A 20299-nucleotide genomic window follows, 5' to 3' on the forward strand; every position below is an offset into this window, starting at 1 on the left:
TCAGTGCTTTCCCAGAAAGCAGGGGCAACGGGTCTCAGAACAGGGTCTCAGCCCTGGGGCCCCTCCGGAGTCTCCTCCTCCTCCTCTCTCCTGCCTCACACGGACGGGGCACAGCCCACCAGGAATCCAAGCTGCACAGACCCAAAGGGGGGGGGGTTCCTCCTGGACCAGCAGGTTGGCAGAGTTAAAACTACTGGATGCCGGTGTATCGGTCAGCAGGCACCTCGCTGACGCTGCGTGACACACCGTGGCCCTCGGAGGCTCGGCAGCAGGCCTCCGTCCTCGAGCCCATGGCCCGTGGGGCAGCTGCAGCCCTGCCGTGGCTGTTTTGGGGCAGCGTCTGTTCTGGGCTCAGGCAGCCACCACCAGCACACGCTCTTTCCAGGGAGGGTGGCGGGGCGCCGTGTGCACATCGCACACCCAGAAGCCCCTCACATCTCCAAGACCAAGGCCAAGGCCAAGGGGAACGATGAAGCCACGCCCACTCTCCCACAGGGAGCCTTTCCCAGGGCTGCCACATCCTCGTGGACCATGCAGACTCCCACTGGCTGAAGGCGCACAGTGGCCGCTCCAAGAAGCTGCCGGATCTGAGTCACGCCCTGAGCCCCCGGCCCTAAGACAGGGTGCCCGGGGCACTGACCGCCCGTGGCCCCAGGGAGGGTGTCAGTGAGCGGGGGAGGGAGGCCCCGGGTCTCCATCCAGCATCCAGTCCCAGCCACGGTGCCTGCCCCTCTCACCCCTCCCGGAGGCAGGAGCCCCACTGTGCAGGGGGCAGAGGCATCAGCCTCAGGGACAATGAGCCAGGGATGTCGCCGTAGTTACGCTTGGGAACGCCATTCCCCTGAGGTATCGGGGCTCAGGTTGGGCACTGGGCTGGGGGAAAGGACCCGCCAGACGGATGGAGGGCACCAACTGTTCACCCCTCGGGTGCAGAGAGGGACACTAAGTGCCACATGGGGGGGCATCTCAGGCACCCACCGGGGCTCAGGCTTAGTTGTCACAAATGTTTACTTTCTTCCAAGTGTGTTGTTTTCCCATAACCCCCACCCTAACCTGACGTTCTGGTGTAGACAGTGTCCACATCTCACAAGATTAAGTTCTCAGGACACTTGGTGAGGGGACCCTGGAGAAAGGGCAGCTGTATGGACACCGTGAGAAGTATCTGGGGGCCCCATCCCAAGGGGACAGGGGAATCTCAGAACCGCCGGCCCTGAAGGTGACCCAGGTCCTGGGGTGTTGGCACAGGTGGTGAGGGGCTGGGCCCAGGGCACGGAGCCCATAAAGACAGGCCACAGCTGCAAGCCGGGCACAGGGTGAGGCCTGGGTTGGAGGCGCAGGCTCGGCCCTTGGTAAGCAACCCACGAGTCTGCAGGAGGGCCCCACGAGAGCGGCCGGCACGGGAGAGAAAGGGTCCAAACGTCTGCCAGGGCCGGGGGAGGCACCTGCAGCTTAGTGCGTGTCAGGGAGAACACGGCTCCTCTCCTGGCTGGTCTGCCTCCCCCACCCTCGCCACCCACCCCCTCGCCCCCCGCCCAGGCTGTGCCCCCAGGAGACCTGGCTCGCTCACCCTGAAGCACCCGCAGAGCCAGGCGCTTGCCCGGCCTCTTCCTGTCCTTCTACCCCCATCAAGAGCCTGCCTTGGACCCCCTGAGGCCCACCTGCTTCCCCCTACCCCAAGGCTGAGGGCCTCCAGTCAGCTCCTGGCTGTCAGTGTCCCTTCTCCGACCCTCCAAGACTGGGGACAGGGATGGGGAGATAAGGGAGGACGGGGAGCCCTTGGGTGGCCTGAGACCCAGGATACTGCTGCCAAGGCTGGTGGGCTCTGTGAGAGGGCGGGGGGCTTCCCGGCAGCCCCCAGGGGAGGCAAATGTCTCTCTCCCCTCCATCCTATGGGGGCAGGGCAGCGGGGTGACCCTGCACCCAGGGCGAATACCACTCCAGGACGGAGGCCCGCTGACCCTCACCTGCGGTGTGTCCCTGGGCCGGGGCATCGTGCAGAGGAAGGGTCTGGATGGAGGATAGCTGCGTCACCCACCACAGGCAGCCCAGGGGGCCCAGGGGGCTGTGCGCCGTGGGCTCTTGGCCAGCACACAGACCCTCCCCCTCGCCCAGAGCCTCTGACTGTGGAGGGAGGCCCGCCGCCTCGCTTACCCACCCCTGCACCCCGCGGTCACAGTGTGGACGCTGGCCGGGCAGGTCTCCGCCAGGACGCCCCCTGCCCCCTCCACACTCCTCCCTCCGTGAGGGTCTGCCTTGCTCCACCTCCAAGAGAAACATGCTCTCTCCCTACAGCCGCCCACGCCTCGGGCGTCGTCCACACCCCTCGCTCCCAGATCCAGGAAGGAGGAGTGCCAGGGCGAGGCCCGGGGCCCTTCGCTGCCACCAGCTCCGCCGGGCTGTGGGCGCACACGGACGAAGCCCACGACGGGGGTTTCTGAGGTCAGCAGCCAGCGGCCCTGTGGACGAAGCCCTGTGAGACCAGGGCCCAGGCCTAGACGGAGCACGGAGAAGCCAGGAGTGGAGTCGGGGTCAGGTGGCCCCCCTGCCAGCAGGGCCAGACCGAAGGACACAGGGTCACCGCCAAGCCTGCTCTGCTGCCTGCTTCCTGGGAGGGCCTTGCTCCTGGGCCTGGCTGCCTCCACCAGACCAGCCGCTCCTCACCCCTCGGTGTCAGGGGTGGGCGGCCTCTGGGGCGGACCCAAGTGGGGGGGGAGGCCGGCAGGCCATGTGCTTCCTCCTCCCCGGGCTCTGCGGGCCCCTGAGCGGGACGGTGTGGGTGGCCTGGGCAAGGGGCTGGGAGGGGCTCCCGTCCACAGACAGGAGTGCACCCTCTGTCAGGGGAGCAAGCCCCAGGACCACCAGCTGGCCGCATGCCACGGAGGACCCTCCAGGCAGCAGGCCCTGCACCTGGCTTTGGCCAGAGCCAGCTGCGACCCGGCCCCAGGGCCTGAGTCAGGAGCAGGGCCGGAGCCCAGCCCTCGCAGGCCCCAGAGCAGGTGAGCTGGGAGGACAGCACCGGGGGCAACGCCCCACCCTCCACCAGCACCTCAGACCCACCTGGGAGCCACCTCCCACTCGCTCCGGGTCTGAGGCCCACGGCTGCTGCAGCCTCCACCAGAAACAAGGGTGCATCGCCTGACTTCCCGGCCACGTGCTGCAGGGCATACCTGCCTGCCCACATCTGCACGAGGGGAAGGGGAGCCCGGCCCTGCAGGGCCCGAGGGGAAGCCTCTCCCTCAGGCAGCAGTCGCTGCTCCGGAAACTTCAGTGGCCCGCTTGCCCCAGAGGAATACGCAAGACACCCCCACAGGGCTCACCCCAGGGACGGCCCATGGGGGCAGCCAGTGTGCCCGCCGCACCCCCACCTGGGGAGTGGGCACAGCCTTCGGAGCCTGAACCTTCGGGTGCTGGGCGGTATGCTGGGCGGCAGTGGGGCTGGTGAAGCCAGCCGAGCCACCCCAGTCCTCCTGGGGGTCAGGGAGAAGGCGGAGCGGTGGCCTGGGGCTGCGTCCACTCGTGGTCTGCCGGGTCAGTGGGGTCAAGGTCAGGGGACCCATACCTGGCATCGCTGGCCTCCGTACAGCAGCGTGGTGGCTGCCCTCAGGAGCCCCAGGGGGCACAGGGCCCCAAACTCCTCCTCTGAGCCCTCCGGGCCCACGGCCCAGGGACACCCCGAGCCCTGGGCTGACGGGAAGCCTGTCGCCCCCGGGGACCCCGCTCCCTGCAGGCCTGGGCGGGGCCACCCATCCCTGGCCACACCCCAGGGGTGGGGGGGCAGCCTCCCTGTCCCCTGCTCCCCCAGCCTTCCCGGGGCCCGACCACCGTCTCCCTCCTCACCGGCCTGCGGGGGGGCTTCCCCATCCTCCTCTCCCTGGACCCCCCAGGTGGGGGGGGGGCGCCTACATGGGGGCCCCTCTTAATATCACTTCTTCTCAGATGGCACCGTTTAGAGGTTTTAAAGCGAAAATCACAGACTTTTCCTCCTCCAAACACAACAGCCACCCTGCCCACCTCCGGTACATCCGAGATTCTCCTTAGCAGAAACTCGGGGTCCAGGCTCAGGGCCTGGGGTTCGGGGTTCAGAGTTCAGGGTGCGGGCCTTGGGGTTCAGGGCTCGGGGCCTGGAGGCAGGCTTGGCTTGGCTGGCACCCCCCTCTTCCTGGCTCCTCTCTTCACAAGTGCGGCGTCGGGCAGGTGTGGAACCTCCGAGCTCTGCCGTGCCGGGTGCTCCTCCAGTGCCGCTCACACCCGGGCCGCGAGCGCCATCCCCGTGGGCAGGAGGGCGTGTGGCCCGGGCCCAGTGGGCCCGTGGTGTCGTCCAGACGGCCGTGTGGTCAGGCTCTCCTGCTGGCACCCACAGGGCCTTCTGGGTGTGTAACAGAACAGGGGGAGCACGTGTCGTGGCCGTGAGCACGGACGCCCACCCCCCGCCCCGTGTCCACGCCACTCAGCGGGGCTGCGCTCCCCTGACTCAGCCACCGGGACCTTCAGGAGCACACAGGGGAGACGCCAGCGGGGTGATGGGGTCTCCGAGACACCCAGCCCCCCCGTGTGGGGGAAACGCCGTGAGCACAGGGAGCAGCTGTCCGGGCCCCACGCCCAGGCTGCGTGGCCAGGGCCCCACCCTCCCAGGCCGTGGCCACCTGGGACTCCATAGCCGCTGGGAAGACGGGGCCCCACACCTGCCTTCCGGGCGTCAGGGGCGAAGTGCCAGGAGCTGCCTGCCAGCCACGGAAGGACAGGGGACAGACACGGGCCGGCTGCCAGGCTCTGAGGGCCAGGCACCCACAGGGCCTATCCTGGGCTGTGGCCACCTTGGGGCCGGCCGGCCACGGGCACCCAGCAGGGACAGTGGAACAGTGGCCACAGCCAGGGGGGAGCCACCTCTTGGGACCAGTGGGCAGGAGGGCCCAGGGAGCCGCAGCAGCAGGCCCACTGCCACTGCCACCACCGCCGGAGGGGCCCATCGTGGCAGGCGGGAAGAAGGGGCCCTCGTCTTAAATGCCAGCACAGAACAGGAAGGAGAGGAGGCAGGGGACAGAGAGGAGGCCAGCCACTCGGCCCAGGGAGGTGGCCGCTGGCGTCCCGATGCTTCCACTGCTGGGCCAGAGCAGGGCCCCGACACTGGCCCCAGAGCCATGCCCTGAAATAGTGCTGGGCCAGGACTCCCCCGGGGACACACCTCCGCCAAGGTGTGCCCATGCCCAGCCCGTGACCCTGACTGGGCGGGGGAATGGGGGGGGTCTCAGGCAGGGTCCCCCAAACAGGTGACAGGTGGCGGGGCAAGGGGACCGTGGAAGCACCTCCCTGAGGCCTGGCCGCCAGCCCGCAGGCAGCCGGCTCCCCCAGCCAGATCTCTGAGTCACCTTATCACCTGGTTTGTCCTGGTTTCTAAAAACGTGCACGTGTGCTTGGCAGAAGAAAGTGCAAGTCCTCCAAAAAACACAGAAAGCAATACCTCCTTCCTGCCCTGACCTCCGGGCGCCCTCCCCAGACGAGCCCAGCCCCGCACACGAGCAGGGGCTGTGCGGAGCCGGCTACCTCCAGCCGACGGCCTCTGCCCGGGGCGGGTGGTGGCCCCCTCGTCCCGTTCTCACCGTCCGTCCGAGGGTCTGGTGAGAACAGATGTAGCTACATGGAACAGAGAACTACATGGTGGCACACATGTAGTGTGCCCATGCCTATGTATATGCATGCAGGGTGCACCCGTGTGCTGTGTCTGTGCACCTGGCATGCCTGTGCACGTGTGCACTGCAGAGCGTGCATGTGTGTGCACAGGCAGACTGTCGGGTGGCCCGGGAGGGAACAGCGGGTCCCCAGGCCAACGGAGGCCCCTGCCCACCTGCTCTCGGAGCCCTGCGCTGCTCTGGCAGAAAGTGCCTCCGAATCCTCAGCCTTCCAACACTTCGAGCACTACTTTAATTCTCCAAAATAAACTTGCTTCGTCACACGACGGCCACTGAAAGCCATCACGAACGCGAGCCGACCCACTTCTGACGGCCAGGGAGAAGCCACGCGGGGCAGGGCCCCAAGTGCCACAGTGGGCACAGGACAGGGTCCGGGGCGACGGCCGCCCCCAGAGGCCGCCCCCGACGCTCGGGAGCTCGGGGACCACGGCGCACGGGCGCGTACGAGACTTCTCTAGTGACAGATTAACTCTGTTTCCACAGGAAGGGCAGGGCGGCCAGAGAGAGAACACGCGTCCCGCCTCCCAGATGGCCTCTGCAGACCCGGCACTGCCCCGGGGCCGCAGGCCAACAAGGACGGCCCGAGGAGGGGCCACTGAGGCAGCAGGAACACGGCAGCTGTGTGCAGTGAGCACACACGTGTGCCCATGGGGGCTTCGCGGGGGCGCACGGCTGACATGCGTGGACTTATCACACAAACTGCCAAGTTCGAGAAACAAACGCCTGAGCTCTGACCGCGGTTGGGGAAACGGCCACTCCAGGGCCCAGCAGCCACCTGTCCCGCGTCACCTGGGGAGCCAGGCCCTGGTGGCCGCAGCCCCGGGCTGTTCACAGGGTTCCTCGCTGCTGCCGCACGGGCCGCGCTGCCGGGGGGGGGGGGGGGGGGGGGGCAGAGACACCAGGCCCCTCCCAGGGCTGCAGCCCACAGGCGGGTGCCCCCTGGCCTGTTTCTGAGCGCCTGTGGAAGGCCCCGCTCCCCACCTGCTAAGGGATGGGAGGCGCCCGCCTGGAGGCGACCTCCAACGAGGGGGCCCCGTGGGACGGAGGCCCCAGCTCAGGCCAGCCCTGCAGGCCTACCCCAATGGGCAAAACCAAGACTGGACCACGGCCACGCCCGCTGACCCCGACGCCCCGTCAGGCCTGGACAGGCAGTGTCTTGTAGGGGTTCAGGATGCCCTTGGGGTCCAGGAGGGTCTTGAGCTGCTGCATCAGCTGCAGGGCCTCGGGCGGCTTGCTGTAGCCCAGGGCGCCCCGCTTCCGGAAGCCAACTCCGTGCTCGGCGCTGACGCTGCCCCGCTGGCCTGCCGTCCACTCGTACACGTAGGGCTCGAGGTCGCCCAGCAGCGGCGCGCTGAAGGCCTCCGCCGTCACGTTGAGGTGTAGGTTGCCGTCCCCTGGGGGGCCAGGGACCCAGGTCAGGCTAGGCAGGGCCCCCCAAGAGTCCCCTCCCCTCCCTGAGAGCCCTTCCTGCCCCGTCTGGTTTCAGCCCTTGGAGCACTGGCCACTGACCTGCAGCAGTGACAGAAGCGGCCTCTTCCGGGGCCGCAGCTCCCTTCTCTCTCCAGTGTGCCCCGCCCACCCCGCCCTCCACCGGCTCCACCCAGTCCCGGTCCAAGGGCGTCCCACCGGGAGCGAGAGCGACCCTCAGGACTGCAGAGACCCAGAGCCCCGAGGCCTGGCCACACTGATGGCTGTCACCAGACTCGCTTCTCCAGCAGAGCCCAGGTCGGCTCCATCTCCCAGGGGCCCCACGGATACCATGGGGGCCCCCTAACCCCCTGTGGTGGAGGTGGACCACACCAGGCCCCCTGGGCCGCTGACCACGGTCAGACTGGCGCGGGGTCTCCCAGGTGGTCAGCAAAGACGACATTTAAAGCAAGCGAGGGGGCAGCGAGGCTGGGACGTGGGGGTCATTTAAGCATTTGTGTTAGGAAAGAAACGCTGAGAACCGCCGAGCCGAGTCCCTGGCTCCCGAAGTTACAAAGCAGCAGAACACACCTGGGAACGGGGGTGGACCCCGAGGGCAGGAAAGAGCAGAGCAGGAAGGAAGTGAGCGCCCTGGAGAGGGGGCCGGCGCTGCCCCGCTGGCAAGACCGAGAGGCCGCAGCAGCGGGCACCACGGGGTGCCGACGTGTGCAGAACCCCAGAGGACACGGCCAAGTGCTTGGCAAGAAAAACCGCAGGACCAGCTCGGGAGAAGGGGCCGGACGCCCACCGACACCGGCCTCTGGTCCTCGCCGGCAGGCTCTCCCCACCGACCGCTGGAGGAGGGATCTCCCAGCAGGAGGCCAAGGGCGGCTGCCCTGCGTGCACCTACAGAGGCAAGGGCCCTCCTGCCGCCACGTCGCCCACGGAGACACCTGGGGACGCCCCACACAGACCTACGTGGGCCCGAGGGAGACGCCAGGACAGGGGCCGAGCAGGGCTCGCCCCAGGAATGGGGCCCGTCAGCCGCAGGGGGTGGGGGTCACCTGCTCCCTGTTGCGGGACAGGCCCCCAGCCGTCTCGACACCCACTCCAGGTCTCTCGGGGGGCGAGAACCCTCTGCCACTGCCTTCCCAGCGGTGTCCTCGCCGTGGCCCGGGGCACAGCGGCACCCCATGGGGGACGCACCGATCTGCAGTCCACCCCACCCCCGTCTCGGGGCGAAGGCCAGGCGCCTGCACACCACTCCCGTTCTGACCCCTGCCGTGTGGACGCTGCCCTGCACTGACCCCCCCCATTGTCCTGACTGTGCCAACCCCCCGCCCCTCCCTAAGCACGAGGGCCGCACGTCCCCAGCTTTGCTGCCTTCGCCCCCTGAAAGCTGTTCGAGGGACAGAATCACCCGCTTCCAGTGCAGTCACCGCTCCTTCCCGAGGCTCCACCCCACGGGCGAGCTGCAGAACCCGCCCCTCGCCGCCCCCCAACGAGGGTCAGGGCTGCCCTCACGGGGGCAGGGACCTGGGTCCTGCTTGGACTCCGGGTTCAGGGTCCGCACCCTACTGCGCCCCCAGGGGCCCCCCCCCACCGAGCCCAGCGGCACTCTCCCCCAAACTGCCCGAGGGACTCCGGGAGATGGACGGTCAGGAACCCCTGGTCCCCGGGGTCCCCCCCCACTGTTGAGAGCCGGCCGCCGGGGGCTGCGCCAGCTGAGGCTAGCCGTCCCTGCCCGGCTCTGCTCACCCAGGTGGCCGTAGCCCACCACGTGCTTGGCCGGCGGGCGAAGGCGGGCGCGCAGGTCGGTCACGAGGTCGTAGAGCCGGTCCAGGGGCAGGGAGACGTCGTACTTGTACACGTGGCCGTCCCGGCTCAGCGCCTCGGTGATCCGCTCCCGCAGGGCCCACAGCATCTGGGGGGGGGGCGGGGGGGCACGGGCCGGTCAGCACCTGCCGGCGCGTCCGGCTGACACGGCTGCGCCGAGGCAGGCACGGGCTCCCGGCCAGCACTCTGCGCTCGGCGAGGCCCCAGACGCAGCCCCAGGGCAGCACGGGGGGCCCCCTTCCAGGGGGGGCGGGCAGTGATGGAGGACGCTCAGGGCATATCCCGAGGCACGTGGGGGGGCAGGGGCGCGGGCGGCCGGGGCAGGGACGGCGGGGAGAGAGGTTCTCAGGGCCGTGCTGCCAGGGCACGCTCGCCCTGCTGGCACTGGCCTGCACTGGCGAGCCCGCCGCTGTGGACGCCTGACGCCCCCCACCCCCCGGGGGGGCGAGACCAGGTGCTGCGCCACCACTGGGCCCCGAGGCCCAGCCCGGCCTCGTCCCCGCTCCCCACGGCCCCCAGGACCCCCACTGCCTCCGGACGCGTGACGGTGGCGTCTCTACAGGCAAGGGTGCCCCTTCTGTTTACAACGTGAGTGTGGTGCCACGAACGCCCCTAAAGTAACTGGTTTCCCCAATTCCCTTGTCGCATTTCCCCACCCCGTGGGTCCAGCAGCACCCCGAGCACCAGCAGGTCCTCCCGGCCCAGCCCCCACACACCCAGAGCCCAGCAAGCCCCCCCCCCCCCAAGCTACCCACGCTGCTCCTCCTGCCACGGCTCCCGTCCCACCAGCTAAGGCCCCTGGGGCACTCCCCCCATCTCTCCTGAGCTCAGTGCTCCTTGGGGACACGTGTCATCCCAACCCTGCCCCTGCCCTGCACCCCATCTGGGTGCTCCCCCCACTCCCTCCCATCTGTGAGGGAAGCTGGTCTCCCCATCTTCCTGCCCCTGCCCCCCACGTCACCGGACCCCTGAGCACCACTGTCTGAGAACTGGGCTGTGGAGCCAGGACCAGCGCATTCCTGCCCCCACAGGAGGACAGCAGGGGGGGTCCCCACCCAGGCTGCTGTGACCTGCCGCCTGGAGCACAGTGGCGGCCCCTCCGGCTCTGCCTACGAGGAGGTGAGGGAGGGTGGGGGACACTGGTGGGTGCAGCGGTAGCTGAGGCGGCCCAGCCACAGCATTCGACTGGGGTCCCTGTCGGGTACTGTTGTAACTCCTTACAAATAACATCTCACTAACATCAAGTGCCAATAACTGCGGAGAAAGGGGTTTAACAATCAAGTAAAGAAATAAAGTCAATAACCCACCACTGAGAGACAACCAGATCCCACTGTCCACTCACCGCAAATCAGAGGCACTCAGGCCCTGCCCTGCCCGCGTCCCCACAGACTTCCTGCCCCTGCTGGCCCGCTCCACACCGCCGGGGGGGGGGGGGCTGCGGGGGAGGCAGGACGAAGGCCCTGTGACAGTGTCAGCAGCTCCCCTGCCCCGGGACCCCCTGCTCCCTCCTCTGGCCTCAGACCACGAGTCCCTCTTGGTGCCAAGTCGTCCTCAGAAACCACCACACCCCGGACGGGCTTGGCGTCGCGCCGGCCCCACGGCCCACACGGTTCTGCCCGCCGGTTTAAAACGTGGCCCCGGCGGCCCAGACGCTGAGAGGACGCTTCCGAAGAGGCCCTCCCATCGAGGCCGGGACAGCGGCTCGCGTCCAGCCACAACCACCACCGGCAGCCGGCCGCCAGGCCTCCCTCGCGGCCCAGAGCAGAAGGGCCCGGGGTGGGGGCCGAGGACGCCGCCCGCTCACCTTGACCTTCCTCTGGTCGGTGGCCAGGGTCCCGTCGGTCACCAGGCCGGAGCCCAGGGCCTGGTCCAGGAAGCCGCCCAGCTTCTCGGCGTCGTGCTCCGCTCTGGAGCCCGAGGTCTCCACCAGCACGTAGAAGGGGCTTTCTGGAGGGGCAGAGAGCGGGGGCAGGGGCGGTCCGGCCAGGTCGCGGAGCTGTGGGTCAGCTGTGGGGTCAGCGCGGCGGAGGGGCCCCTGATGGCCGCCAAGGCGCCGACGTGGCCGGGGGCAGCAGCCGAGCAGGGGCTCTCTGCCGGGGCCGAGTCCAGACGACCGGAGGGCGGGTCTGTCACTGTGACAACCCACACTCACCCCAGGTGACCCCAGGGATGGGCCAGGGGTGCCCCAGGCCGCAGGGGGCCGCTCTTCCCAAACCCCGGGAGACCTGCCGTCCACCCGGGGGCTGCCGCCCACCACCGGACTTTCACACCGTTTCCTACTTTGTACTAAGAGTGGCATCTCACCCCAAACTCAGAGCATGAAGATCGCTGCACAATCACGATGGTTCTGGGCTGCAGTGTGTCCTTCCCCACCCCCCGGTTCCCTCGTGAGGCCCTAACCCACCTCCCACGTGACCTCGTGGAGCTCGGGCCTCTGCGGAGGCTGGCAGGGGCAGTGAGGCCGCAGGGTGGGGCCCTGACCCGGCCCTGGGGGGCTGGTGCCCTCGCCCGGGGAGGAGGAGGAGGAGGCGACTCAGACAGGACTCTGGGGAGGCAGCCGTCTGCACGCCAGGAAGCGGCCTCGGCAGAAACCAACCCTGACAGCGCCTTGACGCTGGATTTCCAGCCTCCAGGACCGTCCGGAATAAACTTGTCTTGTCACAGTCGCCCAATCCCTGGGGCTCCGCTGGGGCCGCTCAGACAGGCTGCTCGCTCGGGGCGACCCCAGAAGCGAAGTCGCCAAGGCCTCCGGCAGGGACCGGGGACGGGGGCCGCACGTGTGCTGCTCGTGTCACTGGCTCGCTGAGGTCTGAGGTCTGAGGCTGAGCGTGTCAGGATGTCGGGGCCCTTGGTCCCGGAGACAGGACCGCCTCTCTGGCACGCCTCTGCCCCATGACAGCCCCATGCTGCACCCGTCCTGCGGACGCCACAGCTGCGGAGGGGCCGTGCCCTCCTTCCCGCCTCCCCCGTGCCCAGGACGAAGGTCTGCTGGCCCGAGCCATCCCGGGTGGTGGGCAGCACAGAAGGAGCGGCGGGCGGCTGGGCCAGTACCTTGCACCGGGCAGGCGAGGAGGAGGTGGTGCTGGACCAGCCGCATGCACTCGGCGTCCATGAACTCGAACGCCGACAGGATCTCCCCCAGCATCCCCTTGCAGGCGCTGAAAGTCTGCAGAACCTCAGCAAAGCCCGGGCAACCTGCACAGGGCACAGGGCACAGGGCCAGCGCCTCAGGCACACGCCGCCAGAGCCTCGCCCACCGCCACCCGGGCCCCCCGGAATGCAGCCCGCCCACCCGACTCCCGGCGGGCGAGCAAGGCGACGGAGCAGAGCGGCAGAGGCACTGCCGAGGGAAAGGCCGCTGGCCAGCCGGCACGCACTTCACGGGACTCGAAGGTGAAGGTGGACAAGGCTCGCTGAGGATGCCCACGGTGCGCGGGGGCGGGGGAACGAGGGCAGCAGCTTGGGGGTGAGTGTGCACAGGGCCAGACACGGTCCCCTGGAAAACGGCCGAGCGGTGCTTCTCTCGCTCACGGGGCGCCCCGACTCCACTGGGCGCTGTGACTCGGTCAGGACACGCTCACGGAACATGGGCAGGTCGCGGAGGGGCCCAGGTCAGGGGGAGCTGACCGTCCAGTGGCCAGAGGCAGAAGGGACCGGGTGGACTGCCGAAGGTGGGAAGGCCCTGAGACACCCAGCTGTGGGGAGGGGTCAGGGATTGGAGGTCACGGAGAGGCCGGGAAGACGTCCTGGAGAGAGGGGCCCAGGACTGCGGAGGCCCGAGGAAGCCCACCGTGCACGTCCGAGGAGCACTTGGCCCTCGGGGAGGGGCCCTCGGGGAGCGGTCCGAGGAGGGGCTGGCTGCAGGGCGAAGGGAGCATCAGGGGACTAAGCAGATGGGCAGCCCGGAGAAGCGGTTCCCGGCTTCCGCCTACCAAGGAAGGCCACGTTCACGGCCCCGGGCTTGGGTGGACACAAGATGGACACGGCGGTGATGACCCCCAGGGTGCCCTCCGACCCGATGAAGAGCTGCTTCAGGTCGTAGCCCGTGTTGTCCTTCCTCAGGGAGGTGAGGCAGTTCAGGACGGTGCCGTCGGCGAGCACCTGGCGAGGGAGAGGAGGAGCAGCGCGCTCACGCACCAGCCACAGTCCAGGGAGGCAGGGGCCCGGAGGGGGGCCTGGGGTCACCCGGCCAGGCTGACGGGAGGACTCTTCCCGGCGGGGAACCGCACCGCCTGCACCCCCTGGGACTGAGGGCAGCGTTGGCACCACCCCAGCGTCCACGTGGCTGGGGGCCCTCAAAGGCGGACGCACCCTGGCCCCAGGCACAGGGCAGACCGCAGCCCAGCCTGCGGCCCCTCGCAGGCACCTGGACGGCTGGATGACAGGGCTGGGAGGTGCCAGGGCAGCTGAGCCCTGAGACCAGGGCGGGGGGACACAGGGGCCGATCCGCACTGGGATGCGCAGCAGCGGCTCCGGGCTCACCGCTTCCAGGCCCAGCACGGTCCCCCGCAGCGAGCCGTATCTCAGCAACCGCAGGCCACCGGCGTTGGTCGCCAGGTTCCCCCCGATGTGGCAGCTGCCCTTCGCTCCCAAGTCGAGGGGCACGACGAAGCCCCGCTCCTCCACGTACCGGCTCAGCTCCTCCAGGACGCACCCCGCCTGGCACACCAGGGTCCCTGCCGGAAAAGCAGAGCCACCTCGGTGCTGTCTGCGCTCCTCCCCGCCCCGGGAGCGGCCACCCTGGGCCCGCACAAGGAACAGGCGCCCATCCCTCCCCAGAAAGGCGTCTCCGGGAGTGCCGTGAAAAAGAGGAAACACACGTGCACACATGCACGCACATGCAAACACCCGTGTGTGCACACACGCATGTGCATGCTCGTGGGAGGGAGCAGTAAAGAGGGCTGCTCTGAGGCAGTGGCCCTCGACTGGGGGCGATCCCGCCCTCCCAGGGCACGTGTGACAGGTCTGGAGATGCTTCTGGTCGCGGGTGTCGAGTGGGTGGAGGCCAGGCTTGCCGATGAACACCCTGCGGTGCCCGGGCGCCCCTGCCACACGGAACGGCCCAGCGGCACGAGGCTGCCACGCCCAAGCAGGAAGCCCCTCACACTCAGGTGACCTCACACACCCCAAAGGTGGTTGTGGCCAGGAAACGTCAGCGTCCACAGGAGCCACAGTGACGGCCCATCCCCTTCCCCTCAAGCCCACAAGGTAAGTCACCACTAAATAACATCCCCCCCAGGGCCCCCCCCACCCCCGAGCAGCCACGCCCAGAGGGCAGGGCAGGGACAGAGCTCGCCCTCCTCCCCAGGCCCCGGACGGCGGCCAGGCTCACCAGACACACTGTGGAAGCTGATGACCTGGTTCATGAGGGCAGTAGACAGGATGACCTCATCGAAGACAGGGACGCTGCCCCCCACAAGGCCCGTGTTGCCACCCTGGGGGTTCACAGCCAGGTTCCTCCCGTGACAGTACCTGGGACCAGCACGGGCGGGGTGTCAGGCCCCTCTCCCCAGGCCCACGCCACGGACCCTGGAGACACACTCCAGGTCAGCGCCTGGCTACGCGGGCAGCGACCAGGCAGACCCAGCCTGCAGGGCCCGGCCTCCAGCGACACACTCGGAGAGGGGTGCGTGGAGGGGCGCCACACAGCCCCGGGAGACCCAGGGCCAGCTCAGTGCGGCCTGGCAACGTGGGGGGAGTGCAAATTGTAGGGCACACACGGGGCGGGCACCTTTCGTGGGTCAAAAATGGTATGGACGCCCTGGCTGGTGTGGCTTAGTGGACTGAGCAATGGCCTGGGAGCCGAAAGGTCGCCGGTCCAAGTCCCGGTAGGGCACAGGCCTGGGCTGCAGGTCAGGTGGCTGGTTGGGGGCGCGCGAGAGGCAACTGATAGATGTATCTCTCCTTCTCTTTCTCCCCCCCTCCCCTTCTCTCTAAAAATACATAAAACCTTTTTAAAAAATGGCACAAAAAATTGGCACAGAATAATTTGTACCAATAAATGAACACAGATTTGCCCAATAGAAAAAAGGCCACAACTAGGACGTCTTAGCTACAATGTGATAACCACAAAACCACCCACAAGTGGAAAAGACACTAGTGGAGCAAACCAAATGCCACCACTTGCTATCTTTGGAGTTGAAAGGAGTGGTTGCTTTTGCAGTCTTTTCTTTATGGTTTTCTAGGTTTTCCAGTTTTCCGACAATAAACATGATGGCTTGTTGATATAAAAACATCAAGAAATACATATTTCAAGAAAAGGTCCCTTTCCTGGGAGTCTGCAGCCACCCCCACGCTGTGCCTGGCCCAGCGCCCAAGGTTCCGAGGCTCGGGGCTCAGCCCTGAACAGGCTGTCGGCTGGCTTCCCACCTGAGGATGCAGGACACCTCCTCCGTTGTCCGGGGCTTCAGCAGCACCTTGCTACAGCCTGAGACAGAAAGAAAGCATTACGTACAGGGAAAGGACCTCCCGGGTCTGCGCTCGGGGACAAAGAAGGTCCTACTTCCTCGGTGAGGTGACCGCACAACCAGGGTCACTGCAATGCTCAAGGACAACAGGGGTCAGTCCGTGCACTGCGGGGAGGTGGGAAGGCCGGCAGCGGGCGCCGACTGCAGTCGTGGTGTAGGTGGCCTGGCTTCCCCACTGCAAGTCACTAAGCATCTGTGGGCACACACTCGACACCGTGTAGACGCCCTGTGGCTCCTCCAAGTTCACCCACGAATCCAGCATCTGTTGCCTTTCCTGCCTGAAGCAGCCCTCAGGCTGGTTGCTAAATGGTGACTGTCACCAACCCTCCCACACCGATGAACAGATCTTACGCTGCGAAGAGGGGCCTTTCTTCAGTCTCCTGTATTTACTCACTTAGCAATCCAACCACACCAGTGTGACCAGCCCTTCTTTTAGTCACTGGTTACAATTCTCTTCTGGCACAGTCTGAGCCCCAGCACGGCGGGTGGGAGTCCCCCAGACTGGTCCACGGGCATCCCCAGCCACTGCCGCCCGCCTTCTGCACGTCTGTTTTGCTGAGAGAAACTGGACTGGACGAGCGGAGGCTGCAGGTCCTTCCTCCCGGCTCTTCCTGGGGCTGCGAGGTCCGGTTGTCACCCCCCCACCCTCATCTCAGCCAACGGCTGGTCTGCTGAGGACCCCTGCCCCGCGGCCGTGCCTCAGCACTGCGTCCTCCCCTGGGCAGGGGCACCTCTGCCCCTCGCAGACCCCGCCCTCCTCCCACTGCCGTAGCCGTAGCCGTCAGAGGGGCAGGGGCTCCACTCCACTCACAGCCCTCGGGCGGTTCCCTCTCAGCTCACAGGAAAAGCCAGGACTCACATAGCCCTTGAGACCTTGATGGCCCAGCCCCCTCACTCTCTGACCCTCTCCCTCCTTCACCCACTGCAGCCCCACAGGAATCTCCTGGCTCCTCAGACAGGCCAAGTGCAGCCCTGCTCAGAGGCTTTGTGCTGGCTGTTCCTGCCCCAGGAACACCCTTCCAGGCAGCTTTCCCAGGCCCAGAGAAAACAGCCTCCTCGGCACTCACGACAGCCTGGTGTGCGGCCCACCTTGCTCCTGCTGCTCAGCGAGCCCCCTGTCCCTCTGCCGGCCGGGGCCTGGCCTCCCCTTGGGGCAGGCGCACAGCGGGGCGCTCACTAAGGCCTGTGCGGCTCGCCCAGGAGCACATGGTCTAGTTTTCGAAGGAGCAGATGTTCAATGACAATATCCATTTCAAATAAAATCTCAGTTTTAACTAACACAGGAGGTACTGATCAGCTTTTACTAGCCTATGTTTTCTGTATCAACTCTGAGATTAAAATTTCAAATGAGCAGATGTTTAGACATGCATCCTCTCCGAAGAAAACCGCATGCAGGGGCTTTTCCACAGGGCTGCCCGCTGCCAGGCTTCCCAGGGAACGTGCCGACCAGAGAGAGGGGTCCCCAGGAGACAGCCAGCCGAGCCCAGGCAGGGCAGGCAGGCAGCCCCCTCCCAGGGACTGCTCCCAAGGCTCTGGAAGCCCCAGGAACAGAAGAACCTGCACTGTAAGCACTAGCCCTGCTGGGGTCCTACCTCCTGGTGAGGCCCATCCCCATTCTGTGGTCCATCCGCCGGCGCCACCAGGCCACAGCAACAAGGCAAGACAGGCACCCGGCTTGGCTGAGCCCAGAGTGGGCAGCGCCTGCTCCTGCCTCCAGGGAGCCTGTGAGCCCACAGGCCCTGTGCTGCTCAGCTGCTCTCAATAGGGCAGCATCGCCTGAGGGAGCCCTTACTCAGGGGGCAGAGGGGGGCTCTCCTGCGCTCTGGCACTGAAGAATAGCCTAGGGACCTCCAGAGTCACCGGCCTCCCCGAAGGGAAGAGCCGCCTCCACTCCTGAGCCTGCACCCCGGTCCCACTTGCCAGCACCCTCCACTCTGGCTGGAACCCCACCAACAGCACAGCGCTTGCTGTGCCCACGGCTGAGCACACCCTCCACTGCTCATCTGTACCCCGCGTCCACCAGCGCTGGACCCGGGCGCAGCCTGAGGACCCGCTGCCCCGCTTCACAGGCTTCGGGGCTCCGTTCTGTGGTGGACTGCGTGTCTCCGGGCTCTCCTACCATCACAGCAAGAGCACGGGCTGGTTTCTGTGACGTGTGGGTGGGCAGGTTATATCATCTCTGACACCGTTTCCGGAGAGGACACGGGGGACTGGCTTCCCAAGCTTTGTAATCAGAAGGGCTTGCTGGGCCCAGGAGGCTGACACCCCCCTCCACCCCCACCCCAAGCTGGTGCGTGCACCTGAGGCGGGGACAGGGGGACCGGTGTGGTGGGAGAAGAAAAGAGGGGGCAGCCAGACCAGCAACCCTGCTCTAGGAGGAACGGCCCCTGAAGGCATGAAGGCACGCCCACGCCCGCCCTCAGAGCCTGCGAAGGCACCCTGATCTCGACAAAGGGTCTCTACAGCAGGTACAACTTAAGGGCCCTGAGACAGGGCTCTCCTGGGTGAGGGTGGCTGCAAATCCAGCGACAAGTGTCCTCATAAGAGGAAGGAAGGGGAAGTTGAGACAGAGACGCACAGGGAACGTGGCCCAAAGAGAGGGTTCTATGGAAGTGACCTCCCAGGTGACCTGATGACAAATTCCTAACTGGGCAGGCCATGGCGGGCAGTCCCTCCCCTGGCACAAGACTTTTCCGGAAAAGGTTTGTCCTTGCCTCAAGCAGCCCCGTCCCTTGTTCTTGTGTAGGTACAATCACACAGTTTAGAAATGAGCATAACCTCCCTCAGGTGAACGCATAATCCCGTTACCTCTCCTGTAACTGGATCCCACTCTCCTGTACCCTTCCTGGGGTCCCTCCTTAACTTCGGATGCATAAAAGCTGCAAAGCTGTTATTTTCTGGAGCATCTGAAATCTTGCTGCCCATCATATGTCCTCAGTTTGGCTCAAATACATTCATAAATATCCTCTACAACTTTGGGCGTTTCTTACATCCCCTGTGGTGGCAGAGGCAGAGACGAGTAGGCAGCTAAGGCGTGCCCAAAGGCAGGAGAGGCAGGACAGACCCACCCTGGACCCTCCAGAGGGAGTGCAGCCCTGCAGACACCTGGGTTTCACACCCGAGGCCTCCAGAGCTGACCCAGGAGCTAAAGCACGTGAGTCATGAACACACAGGCCCCTGGGAGTGGCCAGGGGACTGTCTCGTCCTGGAAGTCGACGGCATCCTGCACCACCGATCAACCCCTACAAAGCGTGTCCTCAGAGCACTCGAAAGTCACCAGCGTGCACGAGACAGGTGCCCGGGACCCTTGCTCACCTCGCATGGTTCTCAGCCAGTCCACGTTGGAGGCCTCCAGCTCCTCCGGGTCTGTGACGACCCTCCCGGGGACAATGCGCTCAAAGGAGGCCAGGTCTTCCTCAGACACCACGGAGAAGGGCAGCCGCCGCACGGGGTAGCGCTCGCAGGTCAGCGCCACCTCGGGGCCCCGGGAGGATGGGGAGGAGCTGCCTCTGCGAACCGCGGGACCGCCGCCTGCGAGCACCCGAGGGCTGACGCCCGGGGGGACCCTGGACGCCCCATTCCGGGTGCTTGGCTGCCCGTGGGCCCCGGGAGTGCGGGCCGCTCGCCACCAGAAGAGCCGTGACGGCCACCCGGACGACAGACGGGGCACCATAGTTCTTGTCCTGAAAAGCAAGCGAGCGGCCCTGTAACCCTGGACCAGCGGGAGCCGCGAAGGAAGTGACTGCCCGGGGAAGGGCGCAGGGAGGGAGGTGGAAAGGGAGGGCAGGCCGGGCGGGGGGGGGGGGGGGGGGGGCATGGGGCGGGAGACCCCGGTCCGCGATGGGGAGGGGGGTCCCCCTGCAGGGAGCGCCTCCCGACCAGGGCGCAGCCGCCCCTGGGCTTCAGCCCCCTTCCTTCGGGGCAGAACAAAATTCGAGGCGTTCAAAGGAGAGGGGCGACTGCCACTAAGCGGCACCCTTAAGAATGGCTAAAGTGGCCAACTTCGTTTTACGCATATGATACCGCAGGTTTAAACGGTGCAGAATCAGAACGCGTGGGTGAGGGCGCTGCCCTGTCTGCCCACGTGGGTTCGCACGGAGACTCCGCACCGCACCGGTGAGAGGGGACAGGTGTCAGGCGGCTACCTGCCCCCCTCTGCCGCTCAGACCACCCGAGCGCCATCTGGGAGGCGCTGCCGCCGCTGTGTGACCTCAGAGAAGGCGCAGGCCTCTCTCAGCCGCCGCGGCGCCCCCGCCCCAGGGGACCAGCTACCCCGCCCCGGCCCTCCACGTCGGGACGGACGCGGAAGCGGCCGGGCCGCTCGGAGGGCGCAGAGCGCGCTCAGGCTCGTCCCCGCGAGAACCGCCGGGCGCGCGCGACCCGAGTGGTCACGTGACAAACGCCGCCAGACGGTGTCGGCCCCGCAAACGGCGCCTGCGCTCCCGGCCCTGCGCCTCCGCGACCACGGCCGCCGCTGTCCCACAGCCCGCAGCCCTTCCGCTCAAACCCTGGCGGACGCGCGCGCGCGCACTCACGCCCGCGTCCCCGTCCTGGGCGCTGCAGCCGTCGTCGTCCTCTAGCAACCGGAGCCCCGGGGGCCAGGGCGGGCAGGACTGAGCCTGCGCGAGGCGGCCCTCGCTGCCACGCCCTCCCCTAGGGCCCGCCCAGGTCCTCAAGCCCCGCCCCCCTGTCCGTTCCCTGTCTCAGGCCCCGCCTCCAGTTCCGAGGAGTGCCCCCTGAGCTCCGGCGCTCCGCAATGACCACAGTCCTCCGCTGCGGAGGCAGCGGGTCTCGACCGGCGTCCCGCACCTCCCAGCTGCGGCCTCGACTTACATTCCCCGTCCCGAGGGCCGGCCCCACCGCGGTCCGCCCGGACGAGCCTCACAGGGTAACTGCCCACTC

General features: G+C 67.2%; 1 protein-coding gene across 2 annotated transcripts; it reads right to left on the reverse strand.

Moving 5' to 3' along the window:
* Positions 1–5900: 5900 nt before the first annotated feature.
* On the reverse strand, positions 5901–20030 carry D2HGDH (D-2-hydroxyglutarate dehydrogenase). 2 transcript variants are annotated; one of them, XM_028509555.2, is made up of 10 exons: positions 19933–20030; positions 18713–19080; positions 15300–15357; positions 14263–14402; positions 13413–13606; positions 12863–13031; positions 11982–12125; positions 10735–10877; positions 8853–9018; positions 5901–7081 (listed from the first exon to the last, which is right to left on the reverse strand). In XM_028509555.2, exons 2-10 carry the CDS (start codon positions 19068–19070, stop codon positions 6822–6824), a joined length of 1632 nt encoding a protein of 543 aa, XP_028365356.1. In that variant the 5' UTR covers positions 19071–19080; positions 19933–20030; the 3' UTR covers positions 5901–6821. The 2 variants fall into 2 exon arrangements, with proteins under 2 accessions (XP_028365356.1, XP_035878512.1); XM_036022619.1 differs by lacking the exons at positions 11982–12125; positions 19933–20030 and having other exon boundaries at positions 6620–7081; positions 18713–19194.
* Positions 20031–20299: the final 269 nt, after the last annotated feature.

The sequence above is a fragment of the Phyllostomus discolor genome, chromosome 4 (genome assembly GCF_004126475.2).
Source record: "Phyllostomus discolor isolate MPI-MPIP mPhyDis1 chromosome 4, mPhyDis1.pri.v3, whole genome shotgun sequence".
NCBI classification, from domain to species: domain Eukaryota; kingdom Metazoa; phylum Chordata; class Mammalia; order Chiroptera; family Phyllostomidae; genus Phyllostomus; species Phyllostomus discolor.

What these genes read in the sequence shown, in the direction of transcription:
- D2HGDH (XM_028509555.2), bottom strand. Translation starts at nt 19,070, where the DNA reads ATGGTGCCCCGTCTGTCGTCCGGGTGGCCGTCACGGCTCTTCTGGTGG. An exon ending in CGTGAACGTGGCCTTCCTTG is followed by an intron (nt 12,126 to 12,862) that starts GTAGGCGGAAGC and finishes TGCCCTGTGCAG; the next exon opens with GTTGCCCGGGCTTTGCTGAG. An exon ending in CCTCGCCTGCCCGGTGCAAG is followed by an intron (nt 10,878 to 11,981) that starts GTACTGGCCCAG and finishes CTGCCCCTCCAG; the next exon opens with AAAGCCCCTTCTACGTGCTG.